The 17,491-nt window shown below is 49.4% G+C and overlaps 1 protein-coding gene across 1 annotated transcript; it reads left to right on the top strand.

The window, feature by feature from the left end:
• Nucleotides 1–725: 725 nt before the first annotated feature.
• On the top strand, nucleotides 726–14,434 carry ARL2 (ADP ribosylation factor like GTPase 2). The gene is made up of 5 exons (XM_038764676.1): nucleotides 726–811; nucleotides 9,399–9,509; nucleotides 9,599–9,761; nucleotides 13,555–13,635; nucleotides 13,994–14,434. The coding sequence occupies exons 1-5, from the start codon at nucleotides 747–749 to the stop codon at nucleotides 14,126–14,128; spliced, it is 555 nt and encodes a 184-aa protein (XP_038620604.1). The 5' UTR covers nucleotides 726–746; the 3' UTR covers nucleotides 14,129–14,434.
• The last annotated feature ends 3,057 nt before the right edge of the window (nucleotides 14,435–17,491 follow it).

Consider the following 17,491-nt stretch of genomic DNA (forward strand, 5'->3'; position numbering starts at 1 on the left):
TCTCTCTATGTTGCCGACTTGGACTTCCCAAGCGCTTAGTCCAGTGCTCTGCACAGAGTAAGTGCTCAATAAATACGATTAAATGAATGAATGTAGCTTTAATTCTATTTATTCTGCCGGTTTTGACACCTGTTCACATGTTTTGTTTTGTGTCTGTCTCCCCCTTCTAGAATGTGAGCCCGTTGTTGGGTAGGGACCGTCTCTACATGTTGCCAACTTGTACTTCCCAAGCGCTTAGTAAGTGCTCTGCACACCGTAAGTGCTCAATAAATACGATTAAATGAATGAATGAATGTAGCTTTAATTCTATTTATTTTGACGGTTTTGACACCTGTCCACATGTTTTGTTTTGTGTCTGTCCCCCGATTCTAGACTGTGAGCCCACTGTTGGGTAGGGACCGTCTCTAAGTGTTGCCAATTTGTACTTCCCAAGCGCTTAGTACAGTGCTCTGCCCTCAGTAGGCGCTCAATACATACTATTGAATGAATGTCTGAATGACTGAATGAAGGGGAAGAGGCGGAACGGAGCGGCGGGCGAAGGCTGCGGGATTTGTCCCGCGCGGGGCGCCGTAGAAGCCTCCGCCCCCTCCTATTGGTCCGGGAAACGGCGTCATCAGGCGCGCTCTCCATCCTCATTGGCCGAGGGGCGGGACCCGGCGGCCTTCCAGCCAATCGGACGGCGGAGCGGCCGGCGGCGGGGAGCCAATGGGAGGAGGAGGAGGAGGAGAAGGAGCGGCGGGAGGACGATGGGGCTGCTGACCATCCTGAAGAAGATGAAGCAGAAGGAGCGGGAGCTGCGGCTCCTCATGCTGTATCCTACGGGGGAGATTTGGGGGGATGGGCCGAGATCAGCGCCCCCTGCCGGCGCCGGTGCAGCGGGCAGTCTGGGCTGGACCAAACGCCCCTTGCGGCGGGGGTGGGGCAAGGCGGGCTGTACCAACTGCTTCGGGTAACGTGGCCGGTACCAAACGCCCCGTGCGGCGGGGGTGGTCAGGCTGGGCTGGACCAAACGCCCCTTGCGGCGGGGGTGGGGCAAGGCGGGCTGTACCAACTGCTTCGCGTAGCGTGGCCTGTACCAAACGCCCCTTGCGGCGGGGGTGGGGCAAGGCGGACTGTACCAACTGCTTCGGACAGCGTGGCCTGTACCAAAGGCCCCCTGCGGCGGGGGTGGGGCAGGCTGGGCCTTACCAATTGCTTCGAGCAATCCCCATTTTACAGATGAGGAAACTGAGGCCCAGAGAAGTGAAGCGACTCGCCCAAAGTCACACAGGTGGCAGGATTTTGAACCCATGACCTCTGACTCCAGAGCCCGGGCTCTTTTCCACTGGGCCACGCTGCTTCTCTAAGCACTTATTGAGCGCTTACTGTCCGCAGAGCACTGTACTAAGCGCTTGGGAAGTCCAAGTCGACAACAGACAGAGACGGTCCCTTCCCAACAACGGGCTCACAGTCTAGAAGGGGGAGACGGGCAACAAAACAAAACATGGGGACAGGTGTCAATACCATCAATTGTCAGCTGGGTGACTTTGGGCAAGTCACTTCACTTCTCTGGGCCTCAGTGACCTCATCTGTAAAATGGGGATGAAGACTGTGAGCCCCCCCGTGGGACAAGCTGATCACCTTGTAATTTCCCCAGCGCTTAGAACAGTGCCTTGCACATAGTAAGCGCTTAATAAATGCCACAGTTATTATTATTCTAGTAAGCAGTGTGGCTCAGTGGAAAGAGCCCGGGCTTTGAGTCAGAGGTCATGGGTTCAAATCATGGCTCTGTCAGCTGGGTGACTTTGGGCAAGTCACTTCACTGCTCTGGGCCTCAGTGACCTCATCTGTAAAATGGGGATGAAGACTGTGAGCCCCCCCGTGGGACAAGCTGATCACCTTGTAATTTCCCCAGCGCTTAGAACAGTGCCTTGCACATAGTAAGCGCTTAATAAATGCCACAATTATTATTGTTCTAGTAAGCAGTGTGGCTCAGTGGAAAGAGCCCGGGCTTTGAGTCAGAGGTCATGGGTTCAAATCACGGCTCCGCCAGCTGTCAGCTGGGTGACTTTGGGCAAGTCACTTCACTGCTCTGGGCCTCAGTGACCTCATCTGTAAAATGGGGATGAAGACTGTGAGCCCCTCGTGGGACAACCTGATCACCTTTAACCTCCCCAGCGCTTAGAACAGTGCTTTGCACATAGTAAGTGCTTAATAAATGTCATTATTATTATTATTAACCTGATCACCTTGTAACCTCCCCAGCGCTTAGAACAGTGCTATGCACATAGTAAGACTGTGAGCCCCCCATGGGACAACCTGATCACCTTGTAACCTCCCCAGCGCTTAGAACAGTGCTTTGCACATAGTAAGCGCTTAATAAATGTCATTATTATTATTATTATTAACCTGATCACCTTGTAACCTCCCCAGCGCTTAGAACAGTGCTATGCACATAGTGAGACTGTGAGCCCCCCATGGGACAACCTGATCACCTTGTAACCTCCCCAGTGCTTAGAACAGTGCTATGCACATAGTAAGCACTTAATAAATGCTATCATTTTCATTATTATTATCAGATTCGGGCGTATTGAACTCTCCCAAGCGCTTAGTACAGTACTTTTGCACACAGTAAGTGCTCAATACATCCCACTGATTGATTGATTGGAGGTTTTGCCAGTCTGTTTGTTATCTGCCTGAGTCTGAGATCTTGAAATTACGTTTTGGCTCCTTTGTGACTCCCACCCACCATACTTGTGGAGAGAGTCACACTTTGCCTCAGTTTCCCCCTTTGTTAATAAGACCCCTCACTTGGCCCTCCTCCCTCTCCTCCATCCCCTTCATCAGATCCTTCTCTCTGTCGTTGCTGTCTCTGCCACACTTTTTCAATCATCTGGATTTATTGAACGTTTACTGTGTGCAGAGCACTGTACTAAACGCTTGGGAGAGTACACTATAACAGAGTTGGTAGACACATCCCCTGCCCGCAATGCTGTTGTTACCCCGGAAGCAGTCTAATGGAGTCAGGAGTCCCGGGTTCTAATCCCAGCTCTGCCACTTCCCTGCTGTGTGGCTTTGGATGAGTCATTTGTCTTTTCTGAGCCTCAGTTTCCTCAGCTGTAAAGTGGGGATCAAGTAGGCGTTCTTTCAGTCGATCGTGTTTATTCAGTTGTATTTATTGAGTGCTTGCTGGGCGCAGAACAGCGTGGCTTAGTGGAAAGAACCCGGGCTTGAGAGTCGGAGGTTGTGGGTTCTAATCCAGCCGCTGCCACTTGTCAGCTGTGTGACTTTGGGCACTTTACTTCGCTTCTCCGGGCCTCAGTGACCTCATCTGGAAAATGGGGATTAAGACTGTGAGCCCCATGTGGGACAATCTGATAACCTTGTATCTACCCCAGCGCTTAGATCAGTGCTTGGCACATAGAGAAGCAGTGTGGCTCAGTGGAAAGAGCCCGGGCTTTGGAGTCAGAGGTCATGGGTTCAAATCCTGGCTCCGCCAACTGTCAGCTGTGTGACTTTGGGCAAGTCACTTCACTTCTCTGGGCCTCAGTTCCCTCATCTGGAAAATAGGGATTAAGACTGTGAGCCCCCCGTGGGATAACCTGATCACCTTGTAACCTCCCCAGCGCTTAGAACAGTGCCTTGCACATAGTAAGTGCTTAATAAATGCCATAATTATTATTATAGTAAGCAGCATGGCTCGGTGGAAAGAGCCCGGGCTTTGGAGTCAGAGGTCATGGGTTCAAATCCCGGCTCCGCCAACTGTCAGCTGTGTGACTTTGGGCAAGTCACTTCACTTCTCTGGGCCTCAGTGACCTCATCTGGGAAACGGGGATTAAGGCTGTGAGCCCCCATGGGATAACCTGATCACCTTGTAACCTCCCCAGCTCTTAGAACAGTGCCTTGCACATAGTAAGTGCTTAATAAATGCCATAATTATTATTATAGTTATTATTATTATAGTAAGCAGCGTGGCTCAGTGGAAAGAGCACGGGCTTTGGAATCAGAGGTCATGGGTTCAAATCCCGGCTCCACCAACTGTCAGCTGTGTGACTTTGGGCAAGTCACTTCACTTCTCTGGGCCTCAGTGACCTCATCTGGAAAATGGGGATTAAGGCTGTGAGCCCCCGTGGGACAACCTGATCACCTTGTAACTTCCCCAGCGCTTAGAACAGTGCTTTGCACATAGTTAGCGCTTAACAAATGCCATCATTATTATTATTATTATTCCCCAGCGCTTAGAGCAGTGCTTTGCACATAGTAAGCGCTTAATAAATGCCATCATTATTATTATTATTCCCCAGCGCTTAGAACAGTGCTTTGCACATAGGAAGCGCTTAATAAATGCCATCATTATTATTATTATTATTCCCCAGCGCTTAGAGCAGTGCTTTGCACATAGTAAGCACTTAATAAATGCCATTATTATTAAGCGCTTAACAGATACCATCAGCATTATTATTATTACCAAGCACTTGGGAGAGTACAATATAAGAATAAACAGAGAGAATCCCTGCCCGCAACGAGCTTCCAGTCTAGAGGACTCCCTCTTACATAGACTATGGCACAGGGACTCTGATGCGAGCCCACTGTTGGGTAGGGACTGTCTCTATATGTTGCCACCTTGTACTTCCCAAGCGCTTAGTACAGTGCTCTGCACACAGTAAGCGCTCAATAAATATTATTGATTGATTATAAGAAGCAGCATGGCCTAGTGGCTTAGTGGAAAGAGCACGGGCAGAGGAGTCAGAGGACGTGGGTTCTAATCCTGGCTCTGCCACTTGTCATGTGACCTTGGGCAGGTCACTTCTTTTCTTCTGTGCCTCAGTTACCTCATCTGTTAAAGGGGGATGGACAGTGTGAGCCCCATGTGGGACAGGGACTGTGTCCAACCTGATTTGCTTGTACCCACCCCGGTGCTTAGTACAGTACCTGGCGCATAGTAAGCGCTTAATAAATACCACAATTATTATCTCCTCCAAGAGGCCTTCCCTGAGTGAGGCCTCATTTGCTCTTCCCCCACCCCCTTCTGCAGCACTCTTTCTTGCTCCCTCTGATCACCTCTCACTCAGCAATTTACGTCGTTATCCATAATTTATTTATTGATATTAACGTCTGTCTCCCGCTGTAGACTGTAAGCTCACTGTGGACAGGGAATGTAAAATACGTTATTCATTCATTCAGCCGTATTTATTGAACGCTTACTGCGTGCAGGGCACTGGACTAAGCGCTTGGGAATAGAGACAATCCCTACCCAACAGCGGGCTCACAGTCGAGAAGGGGGGAGACAGCCGACAAAACAAAACAAGTAGATAGGCATCAATAGCATCTCTGTAAATAGAATTATAGCCATATACACATCATTAATAAAATAAATAGAATAATAAATCGGTACCTAAATACACAAGAGCTGTGGGGAGGGGAAAGGGGTGGATGTAAGGCTGTGGGGCTGAGGTTGGGGCGAATATCAAGCGCTTTTGACCAGAAGCTCGTCGTGGGTGGGAAACGTGTCTGCTAACTCCATTGTCCTGTCCTCTCCTCAGACTTCCCAGCCCCCCTCATTCATTCAGTCGTATTTATTGAGCGCTTACTGTGTGCAGAGCACTGTACTAAGCACTTGGGAAGTCCAAGTTGGCAACATCTAGAAACGGTCCCTACCCAACAACGGGCTCACAGTCAAGAAGACTAATCCTAATATCCCCAGAATCCTAATAATAATAATGATGGCATTCATTAAGTGCTTATTATGTGCAAAGCACCGTTTTAAGCGCCGGGGAGGTTACAAGGTGATCAGGTTGTCCCACGGGGGGCTCACGGTCTTCATCCCCATTTTCCTAATAATGATGGCATTCATTAAGCGCTTATTATGTGCAAAGCACCGTTCTAAGCGCTGGGGAGGTTACAAGGCGATCAGGTTGTCCCACGGGGGGCTCACAGGCTTCATCCCCATTTGCCAGATGAGGGAACTGAGGCCCAGAGAAGTGACTAGCCCAAAGTCACGCAGCTGACAGTTGGCGGAGCGGGGATTTGAACCCATGACCTCCGCCTCCAAAGCCCGGGCTCTTGCCACTGAGCCACGCTGCTTCCATCAGTCGATCAATCGGTAGCATTTATGGAGCGCTTCTTGGGCGTGAACCCCCAGGGCCTGCCCACTTCAGTCCTCCAGGCTTCCTGGCCTTCCCCCGGATGGCCGTTGCCGTAGCCCCTCCTCGGCCCCCCCAAAACGGGTCAGGGCTGCCTGGTCCTCAAAAACCTCCAATGGCTACCGATCAATCTGCGCATCAGGCAGAAACTCCTCACCCTGGGCTTCCAGGCTGTCCATCCCCTGGCCCCCTCCTACCTCACCTCCCTTCTCTCCTTCTCCAGCCCAGCCCGCACCCTCCGCTCCTCCACTGCTAATCTCCTCCCTGTACCTCGCTCTCGCCTGTCCCGCCATCGACCCCCGGCCCACGTCCTCCCCCGGGCCTGGAATGTCCCCAATCCCTCTGCCCATCCGCCAAGCTCGCTCTCTTCCTCCCTTCAAGGCCCTGCTGAGAGCTCACCTCCTCCAGGAGGCCTTCCCAGACTGAGCCCCTTCTTTCCTCTCCCCCTCGTCCCCCTCTCCATCCCCCCGTCTTGCCTCCTTCCCTTCCCCACAGCACCTGTATATATGTATATATGGTTGTACATATTTATTACTCTATTTATTTATTTATTTATTTATTTTACTTGTACATTTCTAGCCTACTTATTTTATTTTGTTGGTATGTTTGGTTCTGTTCTCTGTCTCCCCCTTTTAGACTGTGAGCCCACTGTTGGGCAGGGACTGTCTCTATGTGATGCCAATTTGTACTTCCCAAGCGCTTAGTACAGTGCTCTGCACATAGTAAGCGCTCAATAAATACGATTGATTGATTGATTGATTGATTGGTTGTCGACTTGGACTTCCCAAGCGCTTAGCCCAGTGCTCTGCACATGATAAGCGCTCAATAAATACAATTGAATGAATGGAGGGGGTCGGGGTGGGGGGCGTCCGACAGCCAAGCCACGAGCCATGGAATTGGGAGCCCTACTGAGAGCTCACCTCCTCCAGGAGGCCTTCCCATTCTCAGCCCCCGCTTTATCCTCTGCTCCTCCTCTCCTTCCCTCCCTCCCTCCCTCTACCTTACCCCCTTCCCCTCCCCATAACTCTTGTGTATATTTGTGCATATTTATTACTCTATTTTATTAATAATGCATATAGATCTACAATTCTATTTCTCTATCTTGATGGTATCGACGCCTGTCTACTTGTTTTGTTGTCCTTCTCCAACTTTTATTCATTCAATCATATTTATTGAGCGCTTACTGTGTGCAGAGCACTGGACTAAGCGCTTGGGAAGTCCAAGTTGGCAACATCTAGAGACGGGCCCTACCCAACAGTGGGCTCACGATCTAGAAGGGGGAGACAGAGAACAAAACCAAACATATTAACAAAATAAAATAAATAGAATAAACATGTACAAATAAAATGGAGTAATAAATACATACAAACATATATACATATATACAGGTGCTGTGGGGAGGGGAAGGAGGTAAGGCGGGGGGGGATGGGGAGGGGGAGGAAGGGGAGAGGAAGGAGGGGGCTCAGTCTGGGAAGGCCTCCTGGAGGAGACTGTGAGCCCGTTGTCGGGTAGGGACCGCCTCTGTCTGTTGCCAAATTGGACTCTCCAAGCGCTTAGTCCAGTGCTCTGCACACAGTAAGCGCTCAAGAAATACGATCGAATGAATCTAATTCTATTTCTCTATTTTGATGGTATCGACGCCTGTCTACTTGTTTTGTTGTCCGTCTCCCCCTTCTAATAATAATAATAATAATAATGGCATTTATTAAGCGCTTACTATGTGCAAAGCACTGTTCTGAGCGCTGGGGAGGTTACAAGGTGATCAGGTTGTCCCACGGGGGGCTCACAGTCTTCATCCCCATTTTACAGATGAGGCCCAGTGAAGTGACTTGCCCAAAGTCCCACAGCTGACAATTGGCGGAGCTGGGATTTGAACCCATGACCTCTGACTCCAAGGCCCGGGCTCTTTCCACTGGGCCACGCTGCTTCTAGACCGTGAGCCCGTTGTCGGGTAGGGACCGTCTCTATCTGTTGCCAAATTGGACTCTCCAAGCGCTTAGTCCAGTGCTCGGCGCACAGTAAGCGCTCAATAAATACGATCGAATGAATCGAATTCTATTTCTCTATTTCGATGGTATCGACGCCTGTCTGCTTGTTTTGTTGTCCGTCTCCCCCTTCTAGACCGTGAGCCCGTTGTCGGGTAGGGACCGTCTCAGTTGCCAAATTGGACTCTCCAAGCGCTTAGTCCAGTGCTCGGCCCACAGTAAGCGCTCAATAAATACGATCGAATGAATCGAATTCTATTTCTCTATTTCGATGGTATCGACGCCTGTCTGCTTGTTTTGTTGTCCCTCTCCCCCTTCTAGACCATGAGCCCGTTGTCGGGTAGGGACCTTCTCTATCTGTTGCCAAATTGGACTCTCCAAGCGCTTAGTCCAGTGCTCGGCCCACAGTAAGCGCTCAATAAATACGATCGAATGAATCGAATTCTATTTCTCTATTTCGATGGTATCGACGCCCGTCTGCTTGTTTTGTTGTCCGTCTCCCCCTTCTAGACCGTGAGCCCGTTGTCGGGTAGGGACCGTCTCTATCTGTTGCCAAATTGGACTCTCCAAGCGCTTAGTCCAGTGCTCGGCGCACAGTAAGCGCTCAATAAATACGATCGAATGAATCGAATTCTATTTCTCTATTTCGATGGTATCGACGCCTGTCTGCTTGTTTTGTTGTCCGTCTCCCCCTTCTAGACCGTGAGCCCGTTGTCGGGTAGGGACCGTCTCAGTTGCCAAATTGGACTCTCCAAGCGCTTAGTCCAGTGCTTGGCCCACAGTAAGCGCTCAATAAATACGATCGAATGAATCGAATTCTATTTCTCTATTTCGATGGTATCGACGCCTGTCTGCTTGTTTTGTTGTCCGTCTCCCCCTTCTAGACCGTGAACCCATTGTCGGGTAGGGACCGTCTCTATCTGTTGCCAAATTGGACTCTCCAAGCGCTTAGTCCAGTGCTCGGCGCACAGTAAGCGCTCAATAAATACGATCGAATGAATCGAATTCTATTTCTCTATTTCAGTGGTATCGACGCCTGTCCACTTGTTTTGTTGTCCGTCTCCCCCTTCTAGACCGTGAGCCCGTTGTCGGGTAGGGACCGTCTCAGTTGCCAAATTGGACTGTGCTCGGCCCACAGTAAGCGCTCAATAAATACGATCGAATGACCGACTCAATCAATCAGTCGCATTTATTGAGTGCTTACTGTGTGCCGAGCACTGGACTAAGCGCTTGGGAAGTCCAAGCTGATGCGTGAGCCTTAACCCTGAATCCTTAACCCGGTCCGTCGCAGGGGCCTGGACAACGCCGGGAAAACCACCATCCTCAAGAAGTTCAACGGGGAGGACGTGGACACCATCTCGCCCACCTTGGGCTTCAACATCAAGACCCTGGAGCACCGGGGGTGAGGGAGGGGATGGGGTTTTGGGGGGGGTCTCCCGGGGTCCCGCTGGGGCCTGACCCCGCCGCCGGCCTCTCCGTCTCCCCGTCCAGGTTCAAGCTGAACATCTGGGACGTGGGCGGGCAGAAGTCCCTGCGGTCCTACTGGAGGAACTACTTTGAGAGCACGGACGGGCTCATCTGGGTGGTGGACAGCGCCGACCGCCAGCGCATGCAGGACTGCCGGCGGGAGCTGGAAAACCTCCTGGTGGAGGAGGTACCCCGAGACCACCATCACCCCGGGCCCGGGCCGACGGGACGGGATGGGGACCGGGCGCCCTGAGAGGCCTCAGACCCTAGGGAGATGCTCAGACCGCTCCCCTCTTCCACCCCCGTCTCTCCCCTCCGGCCCGGCCCCGGTCAGTCGAGCATATAATAATAATAATGGTATTTATTAAGCGCTTACTATGTGCAAAGCACCGTTCTAAGCTCTGGGAAGGTTACAAGGTCATCAGGTTGTCCCACGGGGGGCTCACAGTCTTCATCCCCATTTTCCAGTTGAGGGAACCGAGGCACGGAGAAGTGAAGTAACTTGCCCAAAGTCACACAGCTGACAACTGGCGGAGCCGGGATTGGAACCCATGACCCCTGACTCCAAAGCCCGGGCTCTTTCCGTTGCGCCACGCTGCCTCCCCAGATCCATTCAGTCGTATTTATTGAGCGCTTACTCCGTGCGGAGCGCTTGGGAAGTCCGAGTCGGCAACCTCCAGAGACGGTCCCCACCCAACGACGGGCTCGCAGGCTAGAAGGGGGAGACGGACGACAGAACAAAACATGGAGACGGGTGTCAGAACAAATAGAATTAAAGCTAGATGCACATCATTAACAAAATAAATCAAGTAAATTTATTGAACGCTTACTGCGTGCAGAGCACTGTACTAAGTGCTTTTTTACGGCATTGATTAAGCGCTTACTATGTGCAGAGCCCTGTTCTGAGCGCTGGGGAGGTTACAAGGTGATCAGGTTGTCCCATGTGGGGGGCTCACAGTCTTCATCCCCATTTTACAGGTGAGGGGACTGAGGCACAGAGAAGCGAAGTGACTTGCCCAAAGTCACACAGCTGACAGTTGGCGGAGCCGGGATTTGAACCCATGACCTCTGGCTCCAAAGCCCGGGCTCTTTCCACCGAGCCACGCTGCTTCTCAGCGTGCTTGGGAGAGTACACTGCGACAGACACGTGCCCGACCCCCCGTGAGCTTACGGGCTAGAGGGGGAGACAGAGGTTAGTATAAATAAAGTAATTGCAGATATGTGCGTGCGTCGATAATAAGGGAAATTGTAGCCGAGCGAGAGGCCGAAGATCAATTCATTCATTCAGTCGTATCTATTGAGCGCTTGCTGTGTGCAGAGCACTGTACTGAGCGCTTGGGAAGTACAAATCGGCAATATCTAGAGACGGTCCCTACCCAACAGCAGGCTCACAGTCTACAAGGGGGAGACAGACAACAAAACAAAGCAAGTGCACAGGTGTCAATACTATCAGAATAAATAGAATTATAGCTATATGCACATCATTAATAAAATAAATATAGTATGTACTAATAAATCGAGTTTATAAATATGTAGAAATATAATAATAATTATCAATGTTAGCAAGACTAGCTATGAAATATAATAATAATAATCAATGTTAGCAAGGCTAGCTATGAAATATAATAATAATAATCAACGTTGCAAGACTATGAAATATAATAATGATAAATGTTAGCAAGACTAGCTATGAAATATAATAATAATCAATGTTAGCAAGACTAGCTATGAAATATAATAATCAATGTTAGCAAGACTAGCTATGAAATATAATAATAATAATCAATGTTAGCAAGACTAGCTATGAAATATAATAATGATCATCAACGTTAGCAAGACTAGCTATGAAATATAATAATAATCAATGTTAGCAAGACTAGCTATGAAATATAATAATAATAATCAATGTTAGCAAGACTAGCTATGAAATATAATAATAATCAATGTTAGCAAGACTAGCTATGAAATATAATAATAATTAATGTTAGCAAGACTAGCTATGAAATATAATAATAATAATCGTTAGCAAGACTAGCTATGAAATATAATAATGATAATCAATGTTAGCAAGACTAGCTATGAAGTATAATAATAATCAATGTTAGCAAGACTAGCTAGGAAATATAATAATAATAATCAATGTTAGCAAGACTAGCTATGAAATATAATAATAATCGATGTTAGCAAGACTAGCTATGAAATATAATAATAATCAATGTTAGCAAGACTAGCTATGAAATATAATAATAATAATCAATGTTAGCAAGACTAGCTATGAAGGGCCTGGAAAAGGTCATGAAACGCGCTGATGTGACGATTGCCACAAACATACAAATTGTCAACTCTACGGTGTTTCCCGTGACAGCGTACGGAGCCGAAAGCCGGACGGTGAAAAAACAACAGGATAGAAAGATTCCTTTGAGCTGTGGGGTTGGAGAAGGCTTTTGCAAATACCACGGACTGTCCACAGAACAAACACATGGATTTTAGAGCACATTAAACCAAAATGGTCTTTGGAAAGCCAGATGACTCGACTTAGATGAGCAGATTTTGGACACGTCATCAGGAGAACTAATTCTCTGGGGAAGACACCGAGGTTAGGAAAAGTCCAGGGAAAACATGGAAGAGGCAGACCAGCAGCTAGATGGATAGAGACCCTAACAGCGACAACGGAAGAACCGTTCGGAAGTCCGTTCTGGAGAAAGTATATCCATGGAGTCGCTATGAATCGGAAATGACTCCATCATCATCATCATCATCAATCGTATTTATTGAGCGCTTACTATGTGCAGAGCACTGTACTAAGCGCTTGGGAAGTACAAATTGGCAACATATAGAGACAGTCATCATCATCATCAATCGTATTTATTGAGCACTTACTATGTGCAGAGCACTGTACTAAGCGCTTGGGAAGTACAAATTGGCACATCTAGAGACAGTCCCTACCCAACAGTGGGCTCACAGTCTTAAAGGGGGAGACAGAGAACAAAACCAAACATACTAACAAAATAAAATAAATAGGATAGCTATGCACAAGTAAAATAAATAAACAAATAGAGTAATAAATTATGTACAACGATATATACATATGTACAGGTGCTGTGGGGAAGGGAAGGAGGTAAGGAGCGGGGGATGGAGGGGGGAGGAGGGGGAGAAGAAGGAAGGGGCTCAGTCTGGGAAGGCCTCCTGGAGGAGGTGAGCTCTCAGCAGGGCCTTGAAGGGAGGAAGAGAGCTAGCTTGGCGGATGGGCAGAGGGAGGGCATGGCACTTAATAATAATAATAATAATAATAATAATAATAATATGAGTGCTGTGGGGATGGGAAGAGGGATGAATAAAGGGAGCGAGTCAGGGCAATGTGGAAGACCAGGAAAAGAGGGCTTAGGTTGGGAAGGCCACTTGGAGGAGGCATGCCTCCATTGAGGCTTCGAGAAGCGGCATGGCTCAGTGGCTAGAGCCCGGCCCTGGGAGTCAGATGGTCCTGGGTTCTAATCCCACCTCCGCCACTCGTCTGCTGTGTGACCTCGGGCAAGTCACTTCTTTTTTCTCCGTGCCTGTTACCTCATCTGTAAAACGGGGGTTGAGATGATGAGCCCCATACGTGCCGGGGACTATCATCATCATCATCAACAATTGTATTTATTGGGCGCTTACTGTGTGCAGAGCACTGGACTAAGCGCTTGGGAAGTACAAATTGGCAACATATAGAGACAGTCCCTACCCAACAGTGGGCTCACAATCTAAAAGGGGGACTATGTCCAACTCAAGGTGCCTGTATCCACCCCGGCGCTTAATACAGCGCCGGACACATAGTAAGAGCTTAACACCATTGTATTATTATTAAAGGCGGGAGCGTGATTGTCTGTCGGGTACGAGGAGGGAGGGCGTCCCAGCCAGATGTAGCCCTCCTCTGCTTCTGGTTTCTCCCCTCCGGCCCGGTCCTCCGAGATTCCCCAATTCCCTTCCCGCTTTTCCTCCAGCGCCTGGCCGGGGCCACCCTCCTCATCTTCGCCAACAAACAGGACCTGCCCGGAGCCCTGTCGTCCAGCGCCATCCGAGAGGTGAGCAGGGGGCTGGCCCTTGGGGGGTGGCTGGGGACCCCTTTTTTCATAATGCTAAGCACTTACTATGTGCCAGGCACTGTACTGAGCGCCGGGATAGATACAAGCGAATGAGACTGGACGCCACCCAGGGCCCACATGGGGCTCACAGTCTTCATCCCCAGTTTACAGAGGAGGGAACTGAGGCCTTGCCCAAAGTCATAGAGCAGCCAGGCTGAATAGGGGGGTTGAGAGGAGCGGGGGGTCTCTCTGGGCCTGGGGCAGCGGGCGGGATGAGGGTTAAGGTTCGTGGCGGTGAAGTGGGGTGTCACGGGGAGGCCGCCCGGCCCCTCTGACCGTCCGTCCGTCCGTCCCGGAGACCCTGGAGCTGGACTGCATCCGCAGTCACCACTGGTGCATCCAAGGCTGCAGCGCCGTGACCGGCGACAACTTGCTGCCGGGCATCGACTGGCTCCTGGACGACATTTCCAGCCGCGTCTTCACGGCCGACTGAGCCTCCTGCCCAAGCTGCGGACCCGACGCAGCCCCCCGGGGCGGCCTTCAGCCAGCTCTTCTGGGGGTGCTTGGGACCCTGGGGTCACTCCTCTCTCCACACCCCATAACTGGCGTTGCTGCTGCTGCTGCTGCTGAGAGGACCCCGCCCACCCCACTGCTGCTCAGAAGAAGCCCCCCCGCATCCTGCAGCCTCTTGCAGGACGGTGTGGGGGGAAACTGAGGCAGGAAAAGCACGTTCTGCTCCTCGGAGGCCCGGGCGGGTTCCTCCCTCTGCTCAGCGGAAACAATAAAGCACTGAACTCATCCCGGCTGTCGTGGGGGTTCTGAGGTCTGGCAGGGCGGTCTTTGGGGGAACAGGATAGATCGATCAATCGATTGTATTTATTGAGCGCTTACTGTGTGCAGAGCACTGGACTAAGTGCTTGGGAAGTACAAGTTGGCAGCATATAGAGACAGTCCCTACCCAACAGTGGGCTCACAGTCGAAAAGGGGGAGACAGAGAACAAAACCAAACATACTAACAAAATAAAATTGATAGAATAGATATGTACAAGTAAAATAAATAGAGTAATAAATATGTACAAACATATATACAGGTGTACTAAGTACAGGCACTGTACTAAGCACTGGGGTGGATACAAAGCAAATCCCAATGGACAGAGTTCCCTGTCCCACACGGGGCTCACATTCTTCATGCCCATTTTACAGGTGAGGTCATGGAACCAGTGAAGTGGCTTGCCCAAGGTCACACAACAGACAAGGGGAGGCGGCAAGATTAGAACCCATGACCTTCTGGCTCCCAGGCCCCAACATCCTACTCCTCTAACGGGACCTGATTATCTTGTATCCACCCCGGTGATTAGAACAGTGCTTGGCATTCAGTCATTCATTCAATCGTATTTATTGAGCGCTTACTGTGTGCAGAGCACTGGACTAAGCGCTTGGGAAGTACAAGTCGGCAACATAGATGGTCCCTACCCAACAACGGGCTCACAGTCGAGAAGGGGGAGACAGACAATAATAATAATAATAGTAATAATAATAATGGAATTTATTAAGCGCTTACTATGTGCAAAGCACTGTTCTAAGCGCTGGGGAGGTTACAAGGCGATCAGGTTGTCCCACGGGGGGCTCGCGGTACAGAACAAAACATGTAGACAGGTGTCAAAATCGTCAGAATAAATAGAATTGAAGTTATATACTTGTCACACAGCACTGAATAATAACCGAGCCCGAGCCGAGGCAGAGCCAAATAGACTGTGAGCCCACTCAATCAATCAATCGTATTTATTGAGCGCTTACTGTGTGCAGAGCACTGGACTAAGCGCTTGGGAAGTACACATTGGCAACATCTAGAGACAGTCCCTACCCAACAGTGGGCTCACAGTCGAAAAGGGGGAGACAGAGAACAAAACCAAACACACTAACAAAATAAAATAAATAGAATAGATATGTACAAGTAAAATGAATAAATAAATAGAGTAATAAATACGTACAAACATATATACATATATACTGTTGGATAGGGACTGTCTCTATATGTTGCCAACTTGTACTTCCCAAGCGCTTAGTCCAGTGCTCTGCACACAGTAAGCGCTCAATAAATACGATTGATTGATTGCTTTTGCTTGTTTTGTTTTGTTGTCTGTCTCCCCCTTCTAGACTGTGAGCCCCTTAATAATAATAATAATAATGGCACTTATTAAGCGCTTACTATGTGCAAAGCACTGTTCTAAGCACTGGGGAGGTTACAAGGTGATCAGGTTGTCCCACGGCAGGGCTCACAGTCTTTACCCCATTTTACAGATGAGGTAACTGAGGCCCAGAGAAGTTAAGTGACGCCCAAAGTCACACAGCTGACAATTGGCAGAGCCGGGATTTGAACCCATGACTTCGGACTCCAAAGCCCGTGCTCTTTTCCACTGAGCCAGACTGCTTCTTGTTGAGTAGGGACCGTTTTTATATGTTGCCAACTTGTACTTCCCAAGTGCTTAGTACAGTGCTCTGCACACAGTAAGCGCTCAATAAATGAAATTGAATGAATGAATGAATGAACCCGAGCCGAGCCGAAACCGAACCCCCGAATCAATCAATCAATCGTATTTATTCATTCATTCATTCAATCGTATTTATTGAGCGACTACTGTGTGCAGAGCACTGTACTAAGTGCTTGGGAAGTACAAGTTGGCAACCTATAGAGAGGGTCCCTACCCAAAAGTGGGCTCACAGTCTAGAAGGGGGAGACAGAGAACAAAACAAAACATAGTAACAGAATAAAATAAATAGAATAAATATGTACAAGTAAAATAAATCAATAAATAGAGTAATAAATATGTACAAACATATATGCATACATACAGGTGCTGTGGGGAGTATGTGCTTGGGAGTTAGAGGTCATGGGTTTTAGTCCTGGTTCTGCCATTTGTCAGCCGTGTGATTTTGGGCAAGTGAAGGGGGAGACAGAACAAAATAATAATAATAATAATAATAATAATAATGTTGGTATTTGTTAAGCTCTTACTATGTGCAAAGCACTGTTCTAAGCGCTGGGGTAGATACAAGCTAATCTGGTTGTCCCATGAGGGGGCACACAGTCTTGCAGCATGGCTCAGTGGAAAGAGCCTGGGCTTTGGAGTCAGAGGTCATGGGTTCAAATCCCAGCTCCGCCAATTGTCAGCTGTGTGACTTTGGGCAAGTCACTTCACTTCTCTGGGCCTCAGTTCCCTCATCTGGAAAATGGGGGTGAAGACTGTGAGCCCCCCGTGAGACAACCTGATCACCTTGTAACCTCCCCAGCGCTTAGAACAGTGCTTTGCACATAGTAAGCGCTTAATAAATGTCGTCATTATTATTATTATTATTATAATCCCCATTTTACAGATGAGGGAACTGAAGCCCAGAGAAGTGAAGTGACTTGCCCAAAGTCACACAGCTGACCAAACATATTAACAAAATAAAATAAATACAATAGATATGTACAAGTAAAATAAATAGAGTAATAAATGTGTACAAACATATATACATATATACAGGTGCTGTGGGGAAGGGAAGGAGGTAAGACGGGGGAGATGGAGAGGGAGAAGCGAACCCGAGTCGAGTCCGAGCTGAGCCGAGCCCGAGCCGAGGCCGAGCCGAACCCGAGGCCGAGCCGAGCCGAGGCCGAGCCGAAGCGAACCCGAGCCGAGCCGAACCCGAGGCGGAGCCGAAGCGAACCCGAGCCGAGCCCGAGCCGAGCCGAGGCCGAGCCGAAGCGAACCCGAGCCCGAGGCCGAGCCGAGACCAAGCTGAGCCGAAGCCGATCCCGAGCCGAGCCCGAGCCGAGCCGACCCGAAGCGAACCCGAGGCCGAGCCGAGCCCGAGC

Source organism: Tachyglossus aculeatus, chromosome 22 (assembly GCF_015852505.1).
Source record: "Tachyglossus aculeatus isolate mTacAcu1 chromosome 22, mTacAcu1.pri, whole genome shotgun sequence".
In the NCBI taxonomy this organism is placed as follows: domain Eukaryota; kingdom Metazoa; phylum Chordata; class Mammalia; order Monotremata; family Tachyglossidae; genus Tachyglossus; species Tachyglossus aculeatus.

Excerpts from the sequence above, each read along its gene's own strand:
- ARL2 (XM_038764676.1), top strand. The coding sequence starts at position 747 with ATGGGGCTGCTGACCATCCTGAAGAAGATGAAGCAGAAGGAGCGGGAG. Across the intron at positions 9,762-13,554 it reads AAAACCTCCTGGTGGAGGAG|CGCCTGGCCGGGGCCACCCT; the intron begins GTACCCCGAGAC and ends CTTTTCCTCCAG. Across the intron at positions 13,636-13,993 it reads CGTCCAGCGCCATCCGAGAG|ACCCTGGAGCTGGACTGCAT; the intron begins GTGAGCAGGGGG and ends TCCGTCCCGGAG.